At 43.1% G+C, this 24,696-nt stretch overlaps 1 protein-coding gene across 2 annotated transcripts in view; it reads right to left on the bottom strand.

The window, feature by feature from the left end:
- Positions 1 to 343: 343 nt before the first annotated feature.
- Positions 344 to 24,696, bottom strand: part of Pdgfd (platelet derived growth factor D) — a 212,383-nt gene continuing 188,030 nt past the window's right edge. For both annotated transcript variants that reach the window (XM_040734745.1, XM_040734744.1), the window contains exons 7-8: positions 15,041 to 15,255; positions 344 to 2,841 (exon numbers count right to left, since the gene is read on the bottom strand). In XM_040734745.1, coding sequence (XP_040590679.1) covers positions 2,716 to 2,841; positions 15,041 to 15,255 — 341 coding nt within the window. In that variant the 3' untranslated portion in view covers positions 344 to 2,715. The remainder of the gene's footprint in view (positions 2,842 to 15,040; positions 15,256 to 24,696) is intronic.

The following is a 24,696-nucleotide window of genomic DNA, read 5'->3' as shown; positions in this document are numbered from 1 at the left end:
TCTTGATTGTACAGACCGCTCTTTGTTGTCATGGTCCATGCTCCTTCCGGGGAGAGACGTTCAGGAAGCGAGAGGAAGGGAACTTTCATAGAGGGAACATCAGAGAACTCACTGGAAGACTGACTGGGGGAAGAAACACAGATGAAGCCAAGACCACCATCCCAGAGAGAGCAACCCCCGCCTCAGGTGTGAGGCAGGGAGCATGGAGGCCTGTGGGCCAGGAGCAGATGCTCTGTCTTTTCAGCCATCACCCTTCCTGTTATTCCGGTTAGACACATGTGTGAAAGCACCTTGGTAATGCACACCTTTTACAATTGCAATTCAGTACCAAATAATGGAGTAGTTTTGTTCAAAAGCAGTATTTATTTTTTTATGAAGGTAAGAGCCATATTAAATTTCTACAGAAAATGCTGTACGAGGAAAAAGCTGCATGTTACTGATATGACAAAAAAAAATCATCAGACCCCTCCGCTTAGGAAACTGTTCTGCCCTATGAGAACACGTTGAATGAGTGGCATTGTTCCAGGTGAGTGAGCCATGCAGAACCACGTATTTATTAGTTTGCTGTGAAATGTAATTTGTACAGTGGTTTGTTTTTATTCTTAGTCATTTGATGGCAATGAAACAGATTTATTTGCTACATGCTGGATATGGGATGGATAAGAGATAAGCAAGGGAGATGGTTTACCAAAACATTCAAGAAAGGGAAGGCCGCCTCATGCACACATCTGTTCACAGTACGGCTGGTAAACAAAGGGATAGCAAGGCTTCAACTGGTCACTGCAGCCTGGAAGGTCTGTTGAAAGTTGGGTAGAGAACTTTATGTTTTATGTTCCCATCTGTGGTGTGAGCTGTGTCCTGTACAGCTTGCAAGTGGCCATGGAGGGAAGGTGGCTTCTGACCGCGGGCCTGACCTACATCTCATTGCTGAACAACTGGACAACTGGACAACGCAGGATTTCATTCTAAGGCTCACTGAGTAGAAACTCTGACAGATAACTGCACAGAACCTTTAGAAGGCACGCGACGGTAAGTGCAGGTCTGCTGAGCACGGCAGGATCTTGCATCGGAGGGCGTTGTACTCGGCAATGCAAGTGTGTTTGAGCCAATCGTGACACTGCACTAACACAGCCTGGGCACTGATCTTGTATTGAGCTGGCCTGTGTTCAGGACAGTACGGAATCACAGAAGAAATCACTTCTCTTTTCTACTAGCAAGGCAGGAAGAAGGATGTAGTTCCCTGGGAGCAGCCCAGGCAACCTAACTTCAGTGTTCCCTCTTAAGCATCTTGCTTTGGAGAGTGATGTATGACTTCCCATTTCTGAACTAAGTCTCTGTAACATAGATAAAGAGAAGCCACTGAGGAAAACTGGCTCTCATTCCTAATAACCAATGCAAACAGTTTTCTGGTGGGAGAACAGGACCAAATGTTGCCTCCACAACTCATGTCTGGCTCTATAGAATAAGGTCTGAAGACGGAAAAGGTAGTAAACCTCACATCTAATTTCCACTGATTCAGAATACATATTGAAAATCTTAAGTATAGAATTATGAATTTATATCAATAAAAGTTAGTTATTTTGTTAACATGTGAAAACTTTCAGGTTACAAATATTTCATGATGGCTTGTCTGATATACATATATATATATATATATATATATATGTATACATCATGATAAGTCCATGTGTACATATTGAAAAGACAGCAACACAAAAGTAAGACATAGAAAATGATTGGAAGGGTTTGGAGAACTTAGACCCATTTTTGAATGTGGACCTTGTCAAAAGGTTATTTAATTCCCAGTTATGTCAATATTTGCTTATTTCTGCCTTTCTAACTCTCACATCTTTCTGTGAATGACATGTTGAAAGGCTGAAGACTAATGGCATGCTATTCCTGAGAATATTTGCTTTTCTGCAGATTTTAGAAAGAGAAAAAAAAAAAAGAATATTCTGTTGCAACTTACTGCTTGCCTCTTGAAAGATTATCACAACACTCCCTGAGCAATTCATTAAGCAGGGTGCTCAATGAGTTAGCTTGCTTGACAAAATACATAAAAGGGGACTTGGGTTTGATAACTGAGTATTACTTTGGTGTTGTTTTGGAGACAGATAATTACTGTCCACATTTGTAGGTGTATAGTGAATCTCATGTAGAAAATATTTAAATACTTGCTTTTATCCCTGAAAACTTTATTTTCTTCCATATAATTAAGATATAAACATAAGAGACTTGCATCTTTTGTTTAACGGACAAATGCCTTCTTTAAGAAAGCAAGACCCGATATGCTTTCTGAAACATTTCATAAGAAATTTATATTTTGAATTTCTTAGAGAGGTTTTATTATGTTTGACACATTCCTTATTATAGCAAAATTATTGAGCGATAATCTGATCATTTGTCTCTGGTCGACCTCAGCAAATACACTGAATAAAGCATTTCATGTATTTACACACATAGAGATAGACATGTGTCTGGGTAGGCATACATATCTTCACATACTGTTAATAAATGAATTTTTATATTTATGGATAAAGAAGTTGATGATACATGCTTCTTCTTGCAATGGCACTAACAAAGCGAGATATCCACCTGTGTTCACTGCGTTGTAGCTGAGAAGCAATTTTGGTTGCTTAAGGTAGGACAGTGGTCCCTTACAATGTCTTAATCTAAAGATCTTTTCATGCTTCACGTACAGATATGCACAGTGTCTTATCGAGGTGGTCTTGAGCTGCAGATACAGTCACACCGCTCATGGTGATCCAACTGGATATCTACGAGAGCCATATTCTTAGCTTTGCCCCTTCTCTTGAGATGACCAGGCTCAAACTTTAATACCTAGAATAAGAAGCATATTTACTATTAGAAAGCTCCAGATGGTGTTAATTCAAACAGATGCCACTGACCTATTTCCCTTTTGATAACCATGTGTGGTGGTTTGAAAGAAAATGACCCCCATAGGGAGTGGCACTATTAGGAGGTGTGACTTGTGGGAATAGGTATGGCCTCGTTGAAGGAAGGATGTCACTGTGGGGACAAGCTCTGACGTCTTAACATGCTCAGGCTATGACCAGTGTGGCACCCATGCACTTCCTGTTGCCTGAAGATCAAGATGTAGAGCTCTTGGTTCCTTCTCCAGCAGCATGTCTGCCTGCATGCTGCCGTGAAGACAAAGGACTAAACCTCTGGAACTGTAAGCTAGCCCAGATAGAATGTTTTCCTTTACAAGATTTGCTGTGGTCATGGTGTCTTTTCACAGCAATCAAAACCCTAAGACAGTGCATGAGCCATTAAAAATTCCAATGAATGAGATAAACACATGTAGATATTTCTGAAAATAACCTTTGACCACATAATATGCAGGAATCCACGCCTCTGAAAATAATATCCCTCCCTCACCTTCAGTAGGAAGATGTCTTCCGGTGTCTTAGCAGGCATTATTTATAGCCTCCTAAAGATGTAAGTTGTGCAAAGCACTATAAAAATAGATCATTGCTCTTCTGAGTAAAGCATGTGTTGTAAACAAATATAATACTAAGCATATTAACTCCAAGGACAGGATGATAAGGCTTGAGCAGCCTGCCAATATGAATAAATGCTAAATTGAAGTAAAAACCTCTTCCCTTCACTAAGAAGGCCATTATTGGCTACAAAATTACTTATTTGTGACTATATAATGCCTTTTGCAGTTCAAAGGACTCGGCTACAGTAAAATATTTGCATAATAATACTTGTATGTCATCATTGTGTTACCACGCTCAGTAAATATATACAGTAACTTTTTAAATAAATAAGTTTAGAATAAGTTTTCTTCTTTTAAATTATTTATTATAACTGTTGTTTGTATGGTGTGTGTGTGTGTGTGTGTGTGTGTGTGAGAGAGAGAGAGAGAGAGAGAGAGAGAGAGAGAGAGAGAGAGAGAGAGAGAGAGAGAGACAGAGTGAGTCAGTGGAGGTCGGAAGACAATTTTTGGGGCATAAGTTCTCTCCTACTGTGGGTTTTGGGGGATTGAACTCAGTTGCCAGGCTTGTACAACAAACATTTTATCTGCTAAGCCATCTCTCTGGTCCCTAAAATAACTTTGCAAGTCATTATCTTAAAGAGACCCTACACCTTCTTTTCTGATGCAGGCTTCAGTGAGTGGAACACTGTCCCAGGGACACGCACTCGGTAACATCACAAACTAATCTTCATAGCTAGTCAGCCCATCGCTTTTCTCTTCATACACATACGTTCCCACCAGCTTGTATTTTCCATTTGTTTCTTCACCATGAAACCAACACACAATTGTGCAGCATCTTGCAGTTTCCCAAATGTCTATGTGGGATTTTCCCATCTTTGGCCACTGTTTGTTACATGAAGGAGGCGTATGGCTATGCATGTTTTCCTGATTAGACAGGAAAGGGTTGTAAGGGCAGGGAAGCCTCTCATATACACTCTTCTGGTGATAAAAGCCCAGAAGCAGGATATTATCTCCCAGCATTTAGCATACTGACAAGATATCTCTGTGACATACCTACCATTTCCTTCTGCATCTGAAGCTTTGCGTGAAGCCAAGCGTGAAGTGCGTTGGGAGCTCCTTATGCTTTGTTTGGTATTCTGTAGTCCTCACTGAAGGTCACTTGGGGTGGGAGAACTCACTTTGATGCCTCCATAACTTTCCATGGCATCTCTACACTTCTACTCTATGCATTGTATTCTTAGCCATTTTGTTACTCTTACCCTCAGTGCTGAAAGCCTTAATCAAATCCAAAGCATGTGTTATGTATGTCAAGACTCCTTAGCACTGAGCATTCGAATCTACAGTCTCCTTTTATTTGACTTTAGCAATGCTAAGTGTTGGGTTCTCCCAGCAAAGCCGAGAACAAGCCATTGTTTTTATGTTCATTCCAGTGAGGTACCTGGAGTTTGATTTAAAAGAATGATTCCAAAAAAAAGAAGAATAAAGGACCATGCTCCAGTCAGTTCAAAGATAGTTTTATAGGTCATATAATTTTTTCCTGCGACTCTATTGCAATTATATATGCATAATCTGTATCACACAATTCTGCATAAAATTTTATGTTCTCTATTAACTGGATTGTAAAAACAAGAATGCTAACCATTACCGCCAACATTAAGTATGGCCTAGATACCAGACCCGTGGCCTTGCAAGTATTAAATTATTGGGACTTAATTAGATGAAATAGCTAGTTTCCTAATTTAAGGTATGTATGAAGGGAGAGGTTAAGTTACTTGCTCAAGATCACAGGACTCAAAAGGGGGAGTGACATGGAGTTTCTGTCCAGTTTGATCCTGCAGCCCTTCAGTCCCAAATAAACACACAGAGGCTTATATTAATTACAAACTGTTGAGATTATGGCTCAGGCTTCTTATTCGCTAACTCTCTCTTAATTATTAACCCATTTTTATTAACCTATGTGTCTCCATGTGGTCTTGGCTTACCAGAGAATGCCCAGGCATCCTACCTTCCTGGTAACTACATGACATTTCCCTGGCAACTCTCTCTCTCTGTTCCTCCTCCCAGCATTCCTGTTCTGGTACCTCCGCCTATACTTCCTGCCTGGCTACTGGTCAATCAGCACTTATGCACCAACATATATTCACAGCATACAGAAGGACATTCCCCAATCATGGAAGAACCAGAAAGAAAGCTCCAGGTGTCCTAGGCCAGATACTTCTAAGTAGTGTGTTGGCAGCAAAGTAGATCCTGAAGAAAATAACTTGAAGATGATATGTGCTCTTGGTTACATGGAAATATATGGAATTTTTTCTTTCTTTCACAAATTCCCTCTGCTCTAGCCTCCAACAAACACAGGAGGCAATATGGAAGAGACCAGGGTAAATTATTGCAAAAAAAGATCTTGCTCTTCAATGCAAATCTTAGTGAGACATGCGCTTGGGGTATCAACCAGTCCTCCTCATGACAAATAGGAAGACTCTGCTATATTTGGTAAGAAGGTTTTGGACAGGACAGGGTTGAACCCCTCTAGTGTCACCAAGAATTTTCCAGGATATTTTTCTTACTACTGTCCCAGACTATCTTCATGTAAACAGGATTAGGGGTACTGACTGGCCAGTGACAAGTTTGTTATGGAGCTGAGCTTCCTAAGACTGTGTTTAAAGAAGACTATTGTCAAGCACTCATAATTTCCAGTGGCAGGCACCTGTAACATCAGTGCTCTGTTGATTTGCTTTGCATTTGAAAGCAAACAGTGTGGATGTTTTGCATATGAGCCTGGACAGGTTTTCTAGCTGGTCTTCTGATTGTTCAGGGGTTCCCCCCCTCTGTGTTTTATAATAAACTACAAGAGCACAGTATATATGTGTTTTTCTGATAAGAAAAAAGGAACTGGCAGACACTTTCTCCAGACAAGTCAGAAAAGCACTATTTGAACAAAGTGGAAATTGTGCTGCTTTAATGGCTGATCACAGCACTGATGTTCAAAGCTTCAGACCATGTAATAGTCTTAAGTCCAGATACACAGTACCGAAAGGATGAAGAAAGCAAGACTGATTTGAGGAAGCATGGGAAGTTAAAAGAAAAGCTTTTATCAGAGAGAGCAAACTGGTGGGTTATGGGTTACCTGACCACCTTTAAAGGGAAGTGACCGTTGAATTAATCACAGCAGCCAAAGGAACTTGGTAATAGGTACTATCACAGAATGCTTTCCTATTTTCCCAGCTATGATTCACAGCTGCAAGCATACACACTGAAATGAAACTGCACCGAGGTGCAGCCAGCCACGGCTCAGCACCTATGGGTGAAAATGGAAATCTTGACTCCTTTTCATTGTCTGGGAAACCCACATGCAGCCCAGAAAATTGGCATCTATTAAATGGAGAGTGACAGACCCAGTTGATGGGTTTTATGCCACAAAATCCGAGATGCTCAGCTTTATAAATGCCAGTATCACAGACACACAAGATGTTTGACTCCAGCCCTTTGCCTTGCTGCCAATAGACCAGTGAACGAGTCATTGCTATAAGGCTATTGCACTGATAAAACAATATATCTGCCGACTTGAGCTCTTGTTTATTGGGAATATAAAAAAAGCTGTTAAAACCCTGTAACAGTTCCCAAATTAATGGCTTGCATAGAAATACAAGTACATATTTCAGGGCAAATGTATTACATAAACCTGAATCATTAAGAGTTTATTTAAGGTTTTACCTGACTTGGAAGGCAGGCAGTTTCAACAGAGACTTAGGAAACAAACAAACAACTCCTAATTTTTGCTTTCACATATAAAGACTTCATATGAACGTAGACATTCACATGTTATTGTCAATGAATTACTCTGAAACTTGAGTGTCTGAGGGAAGGCATTTGGAACAGGAATTATGTTTTTCCCCTGGATGATGATTCAGCAGAGGCTGAGCTGTGTCTTAAGTACTGAACCTTGGCTAAGACACAGTACCCCCAAAGAGACAGTGTCTGTTGTGAACAACTTCAGTGACCTACAGAAAAGTTTGAAGGTGACAGAGACCTGGGCTATAGTGAGGGTTTAAAAAATGCTTCTGGCTTCTGGAAAGGTAACCTTGACATCTGTGGATATTTGTTTCAAATAAAAGCTTTATATGAGCATGCTGTAATTACCATAGGAACCTTTGTAGAATTAACTGGTAAAGTCATTTTAATAGCACTTTAGAGGAACCCTGTCTATATACATAGCCTCTCTGCAGCAGGATAGCTCAGGAGGTGTCTTGCATGGAGTTCTGGAACACCTTTGGGTGCTGTTCATGACACTGGTGGGCCCTGTTGCCAAGGCTGTTCAAGAAGGCCTGATGTGGAAAGGGGTGTCTGTATGTTGCGGCGTAGGAACAAGAGTCCTTTCACTTGGCAAGTGAGGGAGCAGGGCTGGAAAGCAGTCATCACAGGAACAGTCAGGTCATTGGCTCTCATAATTCTGCCTACACTTGCTTTGTGGTTTATAATCTCTGGATGCTGTCAACCACCCCACACCCCCACATGGAAAGAAGTAAAAGTGTTATGACTGCCATTCTGAAAATGACTAAACTCTTTTTTTTTTACAAGAAACACCCCACGCCACATCGTTGTTGTTTTGCAATCACAGGGCCCTTTAATCATCCTTTATGTTGCATACACAATTTCAGTGGGAGACTCTGAGTGGAGGGAAAAGTGGAACAGTTGATGGATGTCGTGCCATTGGAAGGCTTCTAGCCTTCACGTTGCAGGCTTCTCCGGGACTGGAGGATTTCCTTGGCTAGCATTCAGCTGCTTCCTGGTTGAGCATAGCTTGACCCTATGTCTTTCTGCTTCTTGCCCTGGTTCTCTCTCACTCAGACTCAGCAGGGGAAAGGCACGCCTCACGGTACCTCCAAAGGTTGAGGAAGGTTCTCTGTCTGCCCCATGGATGCTCTTTCCAGGAAATTGTTATCCAAGATTTCCTTGATGTTCCTTGTGGTTAGTTACATTCATGACCGAAACCTCACCGCTTCTCTCTGCAGAGGGTAGAAAGTCTAGGCTCTGTTCACCTAGTTCTCATTTTCTCTGTTAAGTGTCAGTTTAAGTAACAAGCATCAAACATGCAAAATGTAACACTACACTCCTTTTAAATCTGCAGCCCCTATTGTGCTGTGCTGTGGACACACTCCTCTGGGGATGAGTGAGCATCTCAGTGCTGTGCCGTGGACCTACTCCTCCTCTGGGGATGACTGAGCATCTCAGTGCTGTGCTGTGAACCTACTCCTCCTCTGGGGATGATTGACATCTCAGTGCTGTGCTGTGGACACACTCCTCCTCTGGGGATGATTGAGCATCTCAGCGCTGTGCTGTGAACACACTCCTCCTCTGGGGATGATTGACATCTCAGTGCTGTGCTGTGGACACACTCCTCCTCTGGGGATGACTGAGCATCTCAGTGCTGTGCTGTGGACACACTCCTCCTCTGGGGATGATTGACATCTCAGTGCTGTGCTGTGGACACACTCCTCCTCTGGGGATGACTGAGCATCTCAGCGCTGTGCTGTGAACACACTCCTCCTTTGAGTCTGTCTTCTTCATTATTGTGTCTTATACTTTGCTGTTTATTTATAGGTCAGGGGAATTACCGTATTCTTTTGAAAACTGTATTTCAGGGATATACGACCACTTACATCTCCTAGCCTTCACACTATAATCAGATGCCAGTTTTTAAATAAAAAATTCTGTATCAACACACCAATATGGAAGGATGATTCTAGATGCCATAAATCAGCAATTCTCAACCTGTGGATCACAATCCCTTTGTGGGCAAACCACCCTTTCAAAAGGATCACCGAAGACCATTGGAAAACAGATATTTACACTATGATTCATAGTAGTAGCAATGGTATAGCCACGAAGTAACAATGAAAATAGATTTACTGTTGGGGGTCAGCACAACATGAGGAACTGTATTAAAGGGTTACAGCATTAGGAAGGCTGAGAACCACCACCACATATGTACTAGCAACAGAGATCTCCACTCTGTACAGCAAACACGGTATCCACTGACACACGTGTCAATTTTATTCAATTACTTAAGATGGAATTAAATAAAAAAGTCACTTTCTCTCTGCATTATGCAGATGTCAGATGCTTGGCAGTCATAGGTTGCTAGGAACTGCCCAACCTCCTCTGCCCTGAGCTGTGCGGATATGCAGATTTCATGCCATCATGCAGTAAGTTCCACTGGATCTTGCAGGCAGCTAAGCCAATGTACGATGTTTGCTTTTGATGTCGACTTGCCGTATACCGAAATCAATGAGTTGGGATCCTAAACTGAGGAACTGGCTTGATTGTCTTAGTTGATTTGTGTTCTGACAGCAGCTCAGACTAAGCACCCTTCTCCCTCAGCATCCCCACTGTGTTGTTGATCCTTTGTAGATGGCAGAGCAGTGCTTCCATTTCCTGGTTTGTAAGGAACAGTTGCTCTCCAGGAACCCTCCAGGTGTTTGGTGCCAGATTGGGATGTAATACATTCTCACTCTCTCTGTTTCTCTGTCCCTGTCCCTTTCTCTGCCCTTCCCTCCCCCCCTCTGTCTCTCCCTCACTGACACACACACACACACACACACACACACACAGAGAGAGAGAGAGAGAGAGAGAGAGAGAGAGAGAGAGAGAGAGAGAGAGAGAGAGAAAGAGAAGCACAACCCTTATCACTCTTGTTCCTCTGGAGAGGCCCTCATTAACACACAACATCTCGATGGTATCAATAGGGGAAGGACAGAGAAAACAGATAAAAAATATATTTGTTTGCTGTCCCCTAAGTTTTTTGTCTATTGACTCAGTGGCTGTGTCCTAGAGGCTAAACAATGACAAATAGTCATGATTCATTATGAAAGGGAGAAGTGAAATAATATCATTGAATTATATTGCTATTGTTATTTATTGGTGGTAGTGGAATTGAACCTAGGACCTGACAATGCCAGGCAAGGACGCTGCCAATGAGCTAGAATCCCAGCCCCGGGCCTTGGTTTTTTTCCTTCCTTCCTTCCTTCCTTCCTTCCTTCCTTCCTTCCTTCCTTCCTTCCTTCCTTCCTTTTTTCCTTTCCTTCTTTCTTTCTTTCTTTCTTTCTTCCTTCCTTCCTTTTCTTTCTTTCTTTCTTTCTTTCCTTCTTCCTTTCTTTCTTTATTTCCTTCTTCCTTTCTTTCTCTCTTATTTTACGTACTGGTTGTAGCCCCCCCCACAGTCCTGCCCCTCCACCCCTCCTCTGTTTCCACCCACAGTCCACTCTTCCTCCATTTCTGCTCAGGACAGGGCAGGCCTCCCGTGGATATCAACAAAACAGGGCATATCAAGTTGCAGTAAGACTAAGCACTTCCCCATGTATTAAGGCTGGGCAAGGTGACCCTGTATGCGGAGTAGGGTCCCAAAAGCCAGTAAAAGAGTCAGGGACAGCCCCTGCTTCCGCTGTTAGGAGTCCCACAAGAGGACCAGGCTACACTACTGTCACATATACACAGAGGGCCTAGGCCAGTCCCACACAGGTCCCCTGGTTGTCAGTTCAGTCTCCGTGAGCCCCTGTGAACCCAGTTAGCTGATTCTGTGGGTTTTCTTGTGATGTTCCTGACTCCTCTGGCTCCTGTATTCCTTCCTTCCTCTCCTCAACTTGATTCCTGAGCTCTGCCTAACGTTTGGTTGTGGGTCTGCATCTGTCTCCGTCAGGCGCTGGATGAACCGAGCCTTGCTTTTAAAGAGTCACTACCCTAAGTATGTTTTGGAAGGACAGAAGCCATTTTACAGACGCTCTCAGCTGTCTCCTGTGAAACAGGTCATGGACCCCATGAAGCAGGAGGAGAAAACCTCATGTGTGCCCGGTGTCTTGATGGAAGAAGAGAGCCTCGAGTGAGCCGTGGGCCCTTTTTACTCTGATGAAGAAAGCACTGTTGTCTTTTGGACGGAGGGAAGAAGAGAAGACGGCAGAAGACAGGCAGAGAGAGGGCTTTTCTCATCAGCGCTGATTCACACCCCGACACCGCCTCTCTACCGGCCCTCCATCAGGCCGGCTACACAGAAGCCCACTCAGGTTGATGTGTTTGCTGGGGTCTTCATTTCCTTACATGTGAGACATATTAAATCTATATGTGTGTCTGCTATTGCCTCTCTTATTAGGGTGGCCTCAAGTCACAAACTCAGAAAGAGTAGAGGAAATGATGTTTTTCCAGTTTTACACTACGTGTTCAAAGATGAATGGGAGGATTGCTATGAAAGATCAATTAGGAAACCTACAAAACTCAAAAAAAATTTTTTACTTTGTATGCACATATGTGTGCATGCATGTATGTGTGTATATGTCTGTGTTATATATGCCTGTGGACATCTACATGTAGATGATTGAAGACTTCTGGTGTCCTGCTCTGCCACTCTTTTGTGCAGAGAGGGGTCTCTCATTGAATATGGAGCTGGGCTGCCAGCCAGCAAGCCCAGTGAGTCCCCCATCTCCACCTGTCACAGTGATGGGGCTTACAGGCATATATGGTCACACCCAGGTTTTATATGGGTGCAAGGATTTGAACCCAGGTCCTCAGGATTACACAGTAAGCACTATCATCCATTAATCCTGAAGTCTGAAAGCAGAAGTAACATTGTTCTGCACTGAAGATGCTCACCCCACTACGAGGGAAGTGTCATGGCCTGTGTAAAAGTGACGTTTCACCCAGAGCTTTCTAATTATTCATTCTTATCTCTGACGGCTAGCACTGAGATACTTGTGGAGAAGCATACAGGCTCTTAATCCCTTAAGGCCATCATCTCTCATAGAAACTCATTTCACATCTCATCAGCTGCAAGCTTGGACCGGGGAAGCTGCCTTTAATGTAGCAGAGGTAAGAATACAGGCCCAGAACTAATAGAATAGAATATAGAATATAAAATATAGGGCTTCCATTCTCTCCTAATGAGATGAGGATCAAACTATGCCTGTTTCTGGAATTGGAAGTTCTCTGCCGCTCTCCACAGAGCACCTGACAGTGACCATCAGGACACATTTTGGCAGTTGGAGGGGAAGTTGACAGGCGTGTTTGTTTCAGGTGTCTGTCACTAACTGAGTGATTGATGCTGTTGGGTGCTTTTGTCCTGCGTTTGGCAGGGTCATTTCATATAGGACTCTGCAGAGCCTTAGCTGTAAAAATATTATGACCTGTGTTTGAATGAGATGCTATACACTGCATTTCCAAAAGAACACTGATGTTTTATACCTCACAACCAAACAAAGGGATCAAGGGCTTTCCTCTTTCTCATTAATTGTGAAAAGCAGCCGTAGGCTGGTTGTTGCAGTGTACAGAGACAATAGAGGAACTAATGTGAGAATGATGTCTGGAGGCTTCAGATTACACAGACCCAACTGTCTGTGATACAGGGCTCATTTCAGGAGTTTCCAGAATAAGGAGCTTGGAAAAAAAAAGTCAAGCTGAAACCTCTTCCTCTAGAGTCAAGATAAAAGGAAAGCGGTCCAGAAAGACATCAAGGCCAGGCATGCACACCATTGCCCTTAGTCACTGCACGGGAGACCTCAATACTTCCAGGAGAGTTTTAGCTCCCACCAATTATTGAACCCCACATTTATCTTTTTGGTAAACATCACAAAACTGACATTCTGAGACTGAAGGACAACTGCCAATCTGGGGTTCATCAGTTCATACCCAAAACACAACGAACACAGGCGATGGCACTCTGTCATACAACAACAGCTTTTACCTTCCTTTGAGGGCAGTGGGGTGGAGCCAACTATTCTTAAGACCCATCAAATGTTTTTTGTGTGGTTGTAAAATGGTAAGTTCTGCTTCCGGGAATCACGCTTAGCCACTGTTCTAGGACCTGTCTCTCCCAGGATGAAGCAGCAATGTGCTAATGGGCTCAGATTTGTTTTCCTTCAGAAGTTACCTAAAATTTAGTGTTTCATTGTTTTCAGACAGAAAATCACTATAACAACAACAGCAACCCCAAAAGTACCTGCTGTAAAGTGTTTTATCCTTTGTTTTTGATTGTTTTGATCAAGGTCTGGGACTTATTGTTTTATCTTTTTGTGTGTTTGTTTTGATCAGGGACTGGGACTTTTTATATAGCCTACACGGACTTCTAATTGCAGAAATTGCCCTGCCTCTCAAATGCTGACATTACAAACTTAATCCAGCTCTCACACCTGCACCTCCAAATCTGCAAGTCTTATTTTCAGATACCTCCTTTCTGCTGGTCTTTGGATTGAGGTCCTCATGATTAACCACTGTGTTAGTCAGGGTTTCTATTGCTGTCAAGTGATACCAAGAGCTCAGCAACTCTTATAAAGGAAAACATGCCATTGGGGGTGGCTCACAGTTTCAGAGGTTTAGTTCTTTATCATCATGGTGGGGAGCTGGCTACATCTTGACTTGCAGGCGACCGAAAGTGATCTAAATGCCTGAGCACACATGAGACCTCAAAACCTGCTTCCAAAGTGACGCACTTCCTCCAACCAGGCTATTCCAACAAAGCTATATCTGATATTAGTGTCATTCCATATGAGCTGTGGGGACCAATTACATTTAAACTACCACAGCCACCATGCAAGACTGCCCATAAAACACCTCCTTAGCACCCAAAGCTGCCCAGTGGCAACATCTGCGTCACATGTTAGTATTTTTAAACGCAGTTCCACGGATGACTCACCTCTTAAGCATCTGTCAGCATCGGATCACTATCTATGAATACAACAGAGAGGGCATCCCTGGACAGCAGGCTGGTGAGCTGCTCGGTGAGCTAATACATCTCACAGCCCTGGCTACCCCGGAGCTCGGGCAGCTGTGTTCTCGTTGCTACAAACGTTGATCTTTACACTTACTTTTTACTTCTTTAACAATCCAAGGGCTAAATCTCCAAAGTACTTCAACATTTAGAGAATGAATAGGTCTCTGACAATTTACATTTTTACTCCTTGCTTTTTTTTTTCTTGCAAGTATGATTCCATTGAAAGAAAATTTGGTCCTTAGTATTTTTTTTTGCAGCCACCTAAATTTAACGTTGATAGCCTGTAAATAAATACCAGATTTCTCTACAAGTTGGATGAAGAGGATCTGAAAAGTCCCTGTCAATACACAGTTATATAATCTAACACACTGTTGTCTACCCACATGTATACTGTGAAGGCTAAATCAGGAATTCCTTCTTTAGGATGGAATTAGCTTGGTAGAATTTTAGCTCCCAACCACACCCTTGACTGGGTGAGCAACTGACCAACCATATTTCTTTGTAGAGATTTCATTATATGTGCGTGAGCATTTTGCCTGTGTGCCTGTATGTGCTTCTTCTTGTGCAATGTCTGTGGGGGGTCAGAAGAGGGCACTGGATCCTCGGCATACGGTGTAAAATTGCAGTTGTAAGCTACCACGTGTGTCTGGGAATGGAACCAGGATCCTTCGTAAGGCCAGCAAGTACTCTTATCCATTAAGTCATCCCTCCAACCCCTGGACCAACCATGTTAAGTGGCGTAGTCTCCCACGACCTCACAGACGCGAGATGATGCGGATAGAGCGGCTGCTTACAGCGCTGGAATGACCCTGAAGATTACGTACCTCATGGTACTTTTTCACCGTCTTCCCCGAGGTGCAGGTGCAGGACCTCCAGTTGACAGTTCCACAGCCACAGTTGCCCCCACAGCGCTGCACGAGGAGGCACCGTGGGAAGAAGACTGCATTGGTCAGCTTTAGCTCCTCCCTGAGGTTGACAGAGTGATTCCTGGGAGTGCAACTGTAACGCTTGACATCATCATTGAGCCTGTCCAGGTCCACTGTGGACAAAGATACACAGGCAGTGAGCTCGTGCGCAGACACACGCATAAGCAAAGCTTCTGATCTCAGAGAAACCTAATGCAGGTGGTAAACTTGTCCTTGGGATCTTACTGCGGTTGGAAAAATCCTATTTCCCTTTTGAACCTGCATAATCAAAATAACAACAAAATCACTAGGTGAAATTTTGAATCTTTGCTGAAATTTCCTATGACCTGTGCATGTGTAACATATTTGAGACAGGTTTCGTGTAGCCCAGGCTTGCCCGGAACTTGTTATATAGCTGAAAGTGACTGAACTCCTGATTCACCCACCTGCAGAGTGCTGGGATTACTTTGCCTTGGTACCTTAAATGACGCAAAAAGAAAGAAATAAATAAAACGGCTCAGAGGTAGGAAAATGAAACATTTGGCAATTTATAATAATTGCCTTTATCTTAAAAATAAACACACCCCAAGTCCCACTAAATAATAATCTGAATCATATAAGGGTAACATTAGATTTGCTCCAATGTCTAATGATTTCTGACACTGAACTATTTACAGATAAGCAGTGTGAAAAAAAGGTTTTTTTATTGTAATTCCCAAACCAATCAAACTATAAGTGAGAACGACACAGTAAGACAAACAGGTGTGTGTGTGTGTATGTTTGTGCGTGTGCGTGTGTGTGTGTGTGTGTGTGTGTGTGTCTGTGGCCCCAGGTGGGGCCAGCAAGGTGCGTGTGTGTGCATCGAATCCTAGGTGGCAGCAGTGTCCTGCTCTTCAGTGAGGATGTGACTTTACCTTATGTCTCCTTTCAGTGGAGCATCTGCTTCCTCCTCCAACGCATTTAAATATTCCAAAGGTTGAAAGAGTGGACCTGTTATACGATGGGTGCTGGCTAATATGTTGTATGATGGGTGCTAGCTAATATGTTATATGATGGGTGCTGGCTAATATGCTTTATCTTAATTCACTTCATTGTCTCCCCTTTTAATAGTAGATGGTTAAAACAAGGAAAGAAAATGCCAGTTTTTTCCCTCTCTATTTCTCTTTTTATAAATAATTATTAAGGAGTATGCTGAATAGGGGTTACTATGAATTAAGAATGTTATACCAAACTTCCAAATCTAAGTCACTGTGATGGTTAGTGTTGTCAGACAGGTTTCCAGGCACTCTTGTGAGGATTAATTGATAAGGTACGGTCTATCTAAAATGTGGGTGGAAACATTCCATGAGCAGGGACCCTGGACTGCATAAAATGAAAAATGTGATGTGAGCCTCAGTGTTTACTGCTTGTTGAGGACGCAGTGTGAGCATCTGCCTCCTCAAGCTCCTACTGCTGTGGCTCCCACAGTGATGGACCATAAGGTCAAACCTTGAGCCAAAGCAAAGCTGTCTTCCCCAAGTTGCTTGGTGTCCGGGTTTTTATTACAGCAACAGAACAGAAGCCAACTATACATATTTGCTTGCATAATTTCTGCATCACTTACATTTTAAAGGGTATTCAAAATCTGCATCTAATTCTCTGATTGATGCACACACAAGTAACGTACTAGTTCGAAGAAACCCTGGTGCCCACTCTTAGCAGCTTACCCTGTGCCCCAACCAGGCTACCACGGGAGGACCGTGGCAGATGCCCTGGCAGCCAATGCCATCCTCACTGGCACTCTAGCCTCAGCCAATGCCTTAGTCTTAACACAAAACTGAGGAGCAGGAAGGAGTGACCCCAGGGCACAGGTCAAAAGCCAGGGATGAGTACAATGGTTCTGAGAGAGAGAAAATTAAGAGAATACACAGATATGGGCCAACAGTGCATTAACTCCATAACGTCAGAAAACTTCCCTGAGAGTAATGCTGAGTGGCCACATGGCCAGGTGACCCTTGAATGGGAGTTAAATGGCACCTGGATTGATGGGCTGCCCTGAGTGCCTTTTCAGATAGACAGCTGCGCTTTGATTCTCAAGGGCAGTGGTTTATTCCCAGCAGTTGTGTGCTGAGCCCAGGACACCGTGGGAACTCAATAAATGCTAAATAATCACTGTGCATAATTTATTGCTGTTTTTTCTTCCTTTGTAAAGCCATGTCATAAGTTTAGCTATAATCAATCCAGTTTAAATCGAATGAACTCTGTCTTGGGAAAGGAACCATTTTTATTGCTGCTAAAGCCCTGCCAGCAACTGCAAGCAAAGAGGAAGCACTGCATAAACGGATTAAGAAGTGCAGCAGTCAGCCACTGCAGGTGTCACCTTGAGATAAACACTCCTGCTGGCCTGTGCATTATTGGGCTGGTAGACCAGGCTGGGATAGAGGGCCAAATCTGCTGCTGGTGACAACGACAATGCATTTGTCCAACAGAAGAGAAAAAGATGAAATTAACACAGGGGTGGGTGGGTTCCTGATGACCACAAAGGCAGACACAAGGCGTATCTACATCGAGCTGTTCCTTACCATGGCCTTGTGCAAGGCAACTTCTAAATGTGACTACAGTTCTTTGTTCCCCAATCCTTTTAAGGGGAATAACGAAAGTGAAGAGAAAATGGTAAAGCTGCAGTTAACGCCCTTGCTTTTTTTCTTTTGGTTCATAGCCTCTTTCCTAATAGGCAGAAACAGAGGAATCAATAAAGGGAGGAAGAGAACCAACATCACTGGTCCTGTATCGGGTCTTTTGAAGGATGCTGAGCTGGAGGTGGGATAGTGAGTGGTTACAGCCTCACATGCAGGGCATCTAAGCCTTCTCTTCTAGGTTCCTTCAGCAATCTAGGGAAAACACACAGGTCTAGTTCTCCTTGGAAAGACCCATCATGCTGCAGGCATGTGTTTATGGCCAAGCACTGCTCACCCCCACTTTTCACAGGAAGAGATTTACAGGGCTGTCCAGTTTAATGCATCAAATCACCGTGTGACTGCTCTCACAGAGACCACAGAAGCACTCAGCTTAGAAGGACAATGAAGAGGGTCTTCTGACTGGATGCACCATATATCGAGGTGCCAGTCAGAGAAGACTTATTACAAAGTGGTACAGCCTGAGTGAGAACTCAAGGCTCCATGGAGCTCTGCAGTATGAGCCTCCCTAGGGACTAAGGAGGGGGCTGCCCTTGCTTAGTGGACTCCATTTCCATGGCTGAGCAACCAAGGAGAAACAAGGATATCTCAAGCCTAATTCAAATGTTCATCAATTTCACCCAATTCCCTTTATTTCACCCAAGTGGACATAGTATTCTAATGGCAGTTTTACTTTTCCCTTCCAATTTGACTCTAGATTTTTTAAAATGACTCTTTGACATCAGTTAAGGCCTGGATACTCTGCACTGACAATTTTCTAGAAATGGTAAGAAGGTTCCAAGATGCAAAGCTCCTTTTGGAAACAGTGATGAAAGGCAGAATGCTGCCCATGGGTTAGGGTTAGGAAGTACCTCCCAGCTACAGTCTCAGCCTGGAGCGCAGCCCGAGCACAGGTTACTTGGGCTGTGGTAAGAATTCTGTCTTTGTCTTAGAATGGGAATATGAATGAACACCTCTGTCCCATTTCTAATAGATGAGGGCTCAGGTGGGGGGAAGAGGCAGCCCATCTTGTCCCAGTATATTACACCACTAGCCAGAAACTGTATCACATTCTCATGTATGACTGCACGAAATCTCCATATAAACTATACACAAATATGAGCTTCCTTTCATGGTGGGGAAAAATGAAATCTTTGAAAAATTAAGGAAAGAGAAAAACGCAAACATCTTCCAGGGACCTGTAAGTTTATGAGAACAGATTAATCATTGTTAGTTCTCCTCCCTGCTGTGTGGGTCCTCATGGGACAAGCAGACACAGCTCACTTAGATAGTCTTCTAAAGCTACATGATGACCTCCAGGAGAAGTAGCTTGGAGCCAAAGAAAATCCACCTCCTCTCTGTGCCAGATTTTTTGCTAAAAATTGGTATTCAATAACTAACAATCACATGCATGAAAGAAATTACTCATTATTTTAGCATAATCTTTCCAGTCATACACAGAGGGAGAAATAATTTGAATCAGATTATTGTCTCATAGGCGGGGGCCCTCTTGTCTCTGACCTAAGGCAGGAAGCGGCCTGAAAGGTGATGAATGAGTGCTGAGAATCAGAGTTTAGACTCAGCCATTCCATGGAGACAGCTGCATGAAGACCCATGGCATCTAGAGCCCGGCATCAAGGAGGCTGCCTCTCAGGTGCCCATCTGAGACTGAGGAACTCAGCCCTGCTTAATGTGGACTGTCTGGGCAGAAGAGCTCAGAAGGGGACACTGAGGCTGAGGTGTAGATTTGTAGTCTTGGCGGGGAGGAGACTGAATGAATAATTGTATTTGTATAACAAACAATCAGGAGCTCTCAGCTCTTTCAAGGTTCATAGATTCCCTACTAGGAGTCCATCCACTCCATGCGCTGTGATTTTTCAGGTCTCTTCTTTTATCAATAACAGCCTAACTGTGCACACTATTTTTATACATCAGTCAAAAATTGGGAAAACATCTTACAATTATTTCATGCCTAACTGTGCACACTATTTTTATACATCAGTCAAAAATTGGGAAAACATCTTACAATTATTTCATGATTCTTAGAAGAAATTAGGATAACTTAAACTTAAAACCATGAAACTTTTTAAATTTCATAATTCTTATTGTAGGCTGGATAGCCTAATAAATAGAAGTATTTACCATTGGCTGTAAAAAGACAGCAATTGTCACCAGCCAGTTGCAGAATTCTAAGGTTCAGAAACATCCCGAAGCAATGTGGTATTGGGGAGTTACTGAGCCCTACAGGCTTGTGCTGGCTTCTTGCACACACTTATATTGGTCTCAAGACAAGACGAGCCTTTACTTTACAAGTCTCCCTCTTCTAGATGTGGAGACTCAGATACAAACAGATTCAGTAACTTGTCTAAAATTAGTGGCACTCATCCAAGATGTTTTAGGAAACAACTGGATAACAGAATGTCTGAAAGGCACTGAATTAGGCTTGAAGAATATCGATACCATTTCCAGGCAGGTCTCTGACCCCTGGGAACACTACCTGGGCAGACATAGCCCATCTGTGAAAATTAAGAAAACAAGTGAAGGGGTGCTTAAGCATCAGGGAGACTTTAAAATACCCCTCTCTCTTACCTTTAAGCCTATGATTCTAAGCTTTAAACACCAATGAATTCCCCATAGCTTTGTAGCCAGCAAAGCCAGGTTCATGACATGGCTCTCTACATAAGACAATGTCAGTGAACCTTTCGGAATTGGTTTCTCTGTCTGCAAAGACAGGAATGAGGATACTGTCACAGCACGCATTTATTTAGCTTGAATGAGTTTCCAGCGTTTAAAGTCCAGGTCCAAATCCCAGCTCTCCGAAGGTGTGACCTACATTAGCATTGCAGACAAATGAGGTCAGGCTGAAAACAGAGCCCCTTCCAGCAGAAGCAGCCGAGGGGACGAGGGTCATGGCACCTTCAGCTAAATACCAGAGGGGCAACAGCCAGGTTTGTTCACCTCGATTTCATGTGACTGACACTGTTAGCTCAAGCACCCAGCGAGTCAGGTTTCCCTGCACTGGCAATTCCTGTCACATATATGTGCTCATATGCAGCAGGGTCATGTTTCCTAAATCTCGGTGGTCCAGAGAGCAAAAGGATACTATGCCTGAGCGCTTAAGAAGAAAGTAGATCCTAAGAGAGGAAATGATGATGAAAACAGTCTTAGGAAGTTTGTGGGTAGGCAGTATCCTAGCAAGCTTTATACTAGGCAGTTCTGCACACTCTTAATGAGTGTGCCAATTAGACAGACACGAAAACTTGACAGCATTTGGGGACTGCATGAGGCTCTCCAGATTACTGCACGAGGCTCTCCAGATTACTGCATGACCTCAGATCCTTACAGGGTAGAGCACAGAGCTCAGAAAAGGAATTTAGCTCTGCAGAGAGCTTGCAAGTGATTAACACAAATACCAAGTACCATTTGCAGACTTGTGACTAGGTGAGGGATAAACTGTTACTGTCACATCCTTATACAGCTTTGCAAGCTGTAGATACCATCACAGCTATTTCCCAGTGGGGGGAAACAGAGAATCAAGTGTTGCTTTAACATTGGAATTTGAATTGTGCCACAGATTCACCAGGCTCCAAAGTCCTTTTTGATTTTTAATCCACAGCATTCTTCAACCTTTTATTCCTTTTTTGTTGTGCTACATTTCAGAATTGAGGGTAAACACTTTGACACTGAAAACTTTCATCTGGTGTTGACCGTGTTTCAGGAAGTTACGAGTCAGGAAAGGAAATCTATTGTGGTATTTAGTCTCCAGTGAGTCTGAGTGTCTAACTTACACAGAGAGCTGCAGAAACTACCATCCCAAGCCTGGCTGGACCAGTGCTCACCAGTTTCAGTCAAAGGCCTCATAAAACAACTTTCACCCAGGGGTTAAATAAGCAACTAGAGAAAGCTGTAAACACTTGGTTTCTCAAATACTTACTACCTCAGTACACTTGGAGACTTCTTGATATGACACATTTATTATATCCGTTCTTCAGTTTCTTGTGCTTATCATTGACCTTATTTTAAAAAGTAGAGTCAGATGTTTTTAGAGATCAGAGGGAAACGTAATGGCGAAATGGACAGAATTGATATTAGATCCTCAGGTATGGTTGGGAACCATCCCAAAGTTACCATGGCTAACTAGTTAGCATCTGTGAAGCTGTACATTTCACATTGTGCTGTTTGTAAAGAATTGAAAAGCAAGGCATTTGCTGCACTTAGTGTTAAATTATGGGCAGGGAGCCCATGCCAACAGTGGTGGTGCGCGCATCCACAGCTGGGGAATTCTCTGGAGAGGAACATGCTTTGTTAACAGTGCATAAACTTTTAATTTGGAGCAGGCCAAGACATTAGCTAGCATTTTATACTCTCCCCCTCCAGTGTGTGTGTGTGTGTGTGTGTGTGTGTGTGTGTGTGTGTTGCTAGAGATTGAACTCTTGTCCTTGTACACTGCAGGCAAGCATGCTGACCACAGGTGTTGCTTATAATTCCATTACAGCACTTACACTGTGGGCAGGCTTTCTCTTCTGACACCGTGTTTTGGGCATTACTATGACATGGTATTGTCCTTGTGAAAAAACAAATTTTCCTTCAAGAAACAAGGAGCTAGTTGTTATCTGCATTGTTAATATCTTACTTAACATCCAAATTCATCATGACCTAGGACTAATTGCTTCTTAATGTAGAAATGTCTAGTTTTGTTCTATGAGCTTAGGGAAATATACACTGCACCTAAGTTTACAGTTACATCACTTAAATGAATCACAGTTTAGCTTCAGTTAAACGACAGTGGTCATATTGTGAGCTGCTCACAAGAACATTCACTTAATTTACCTGTACAGCATTATTAGCATATTTTATGGTGACAGTGAGGGAACTTCTTGGTTTTATAAGGAGGGGGTCGCCATTGCATGACTGCTCTCCTGTGTTCATTTCTTTTTTCTTATATAATTTTTTATTTAAATTAGAAACAAGCTTCTGTCACATGTCAACCCCAGCTCCCTCTCCCTCCCCTCCTCCCTTGCCCCTCCACCAGCCCCCCAGTGTCCCACCCAATCCCCACACCGTTCCCCAGGGAGGCCCTCCATGGGGAATCTCCAGAATCTGTCATTTCATCCAGGGCAGGGCCTAGGCCCTCCCCCATGTGTCCAGGCTGAGAGAGCATCTCTCATTGTGGGGTGGCCTCCCAAAGTTCATTCTTATGCCATGGTAAATATTGATCTACTACACAAGGCCCCTGAGATTGCCGAGGTCTCCTCACCGACACCACATTCAGGGGGTCTGGATCAGTCCCTGTGTTCATTTCTTATTCACCATTCCCCTCCTTGACCATCAGGACCCAAGCCCTAGGCTTGTATTTTTAAGTTCTAAAGGCAGCAAACAGCAGCTGAAATATTAAAGTGACTTTCCCTTCCTCTGTGACCTGTGCAGGTGGTTCCGCCCCGGTGGGATGACAGAGTAGCACATTTTTCCAGTGCAAGGCAGTGGTGACTTGGCAGGGTTAAATGAAAGGTGTAGGGAGTTTGCCTTCAGGGTGTTTTATACTTGAGACTAGGGAATGGAAGCCAAATCAACAAGGGAGAGGAAAGCTGTTTACTGTGTCACAAACATCAAGAGCAACACTGTCTTGAGTGCTCTGGCAAGGTCAGTTACTTCTGTAACCAAAGGCATTGTTAGCAAAGCAACACTTGGGTCTGTGGGTGGATCACTGCAGATTTTAGAAGCACGATGGACTGAGGAGGAGTGAAGAGCCAGAGGCAGAACACTTGGTAGGTGTGTGCAAGGCCCCGAGTTCAATCCTCATCGCCTCAAAAATCCATCAAATATCCAGTCATGAATGAAATGCACATTAGACATATGGGATGAATGCTGTCTTCGTGGTGGCTTTCAGGACACCCCAAAGAGTCAGTAAAGACCATTAGTGTCCCAGCCTCTGCCCTCAAAGATTTGGAGTCATATATTTTTTATTCTGAGCCTAGCCTGTAATCGCTGAGCCATCTTGACTGTTGCTTCAATACAGGTAGATGAGCAGTGGTGGTGTTTTGCTTTATTTTTTGTTTTCATTTTCTCCGCTTATTCCATTAGGAAAACCTAATAGATTAAAAAATTCATTCATTTCTGATCATATAAGTGTGTACCTTTTTGTTGTTATAGTCAATGGCAGAATTCATTTGTCTGTTAAAGTCTTGTTAATTATCTTGACAAAAATCCACATACTGTATTAAATAGCCTGTAGTGCCTTTTAAAAAAATACTCCTTTATTATTTGCTGTTTTCAGAAATCACAATAAAATACGTATGTACTAATGTAAACTCACAAAAAAAAGATTTGGAGTCAACATGCCTGAGGTGGGACTATGCAGCTGATTTTCATAATGCATCCCATAAAACTATTGATTCAGGTAAAGGTAAGGCCCTGGGTTTGCTTACTCCCTTTAAGAAACCACCAAGTTTTCTCTGTGTTTGGTGTTATGCATCTCAAGTACTGCGTAAGCCACAAAATGGGTTCACCAAGGAAGTGATGCACACATATTTCAGAACTGGAAGTTGGTAGAGCTAGCTAAACATTCTTGGACAAGTGTCACATGGTGGACACACTTCAGGCTCCCCGGACAGCCCTCACAAGCAGCTGCTATGCACCTTATCAAGAGGAACCAGAGACACAAGAAAGAGCGGTCATTTAAAAAATATCACAAAAGCCCATAAGGGTAGCATTTGAATTCAGATTTCCCCATATAAAATAAGTTTCAGGGAAAAAAAAAATAGGACTCAGCGATATCCACATCACCCCCCCTTCCCCCCAGGCAGGGTTTCTCTGTATAGCCCTCGCTGTCCTGGAATTCCCTCTGTAGATTCTGTAGACCAGGCTGTCCTCATTACAGAGACCTGCCTGGCTGGGATTAAAGGCGTGAGCTGCCACTTCCCA

This window comes from Mesocricetus auratus, unplaced genomic scaffold (genome assembly GCF_017639785.1).
Source record: "Mesocricetus auratus isolate SY011 unplaced genomic scaffold, BCM_Maur_2.0 Super-Scaffold_100040, whole genome shotgun sequence".
NCBI lineage: Eukaryota > Metazoa > Chordata > Mammalia > Rodentia > Cricetidae > Mesocricetus > Mesocricetus auratus.
The sequence above is the reverse complement of the archived record's forward strand: the minus strand, read 5'-3'. Positions and strand labels throughout refer to the sequence as shown.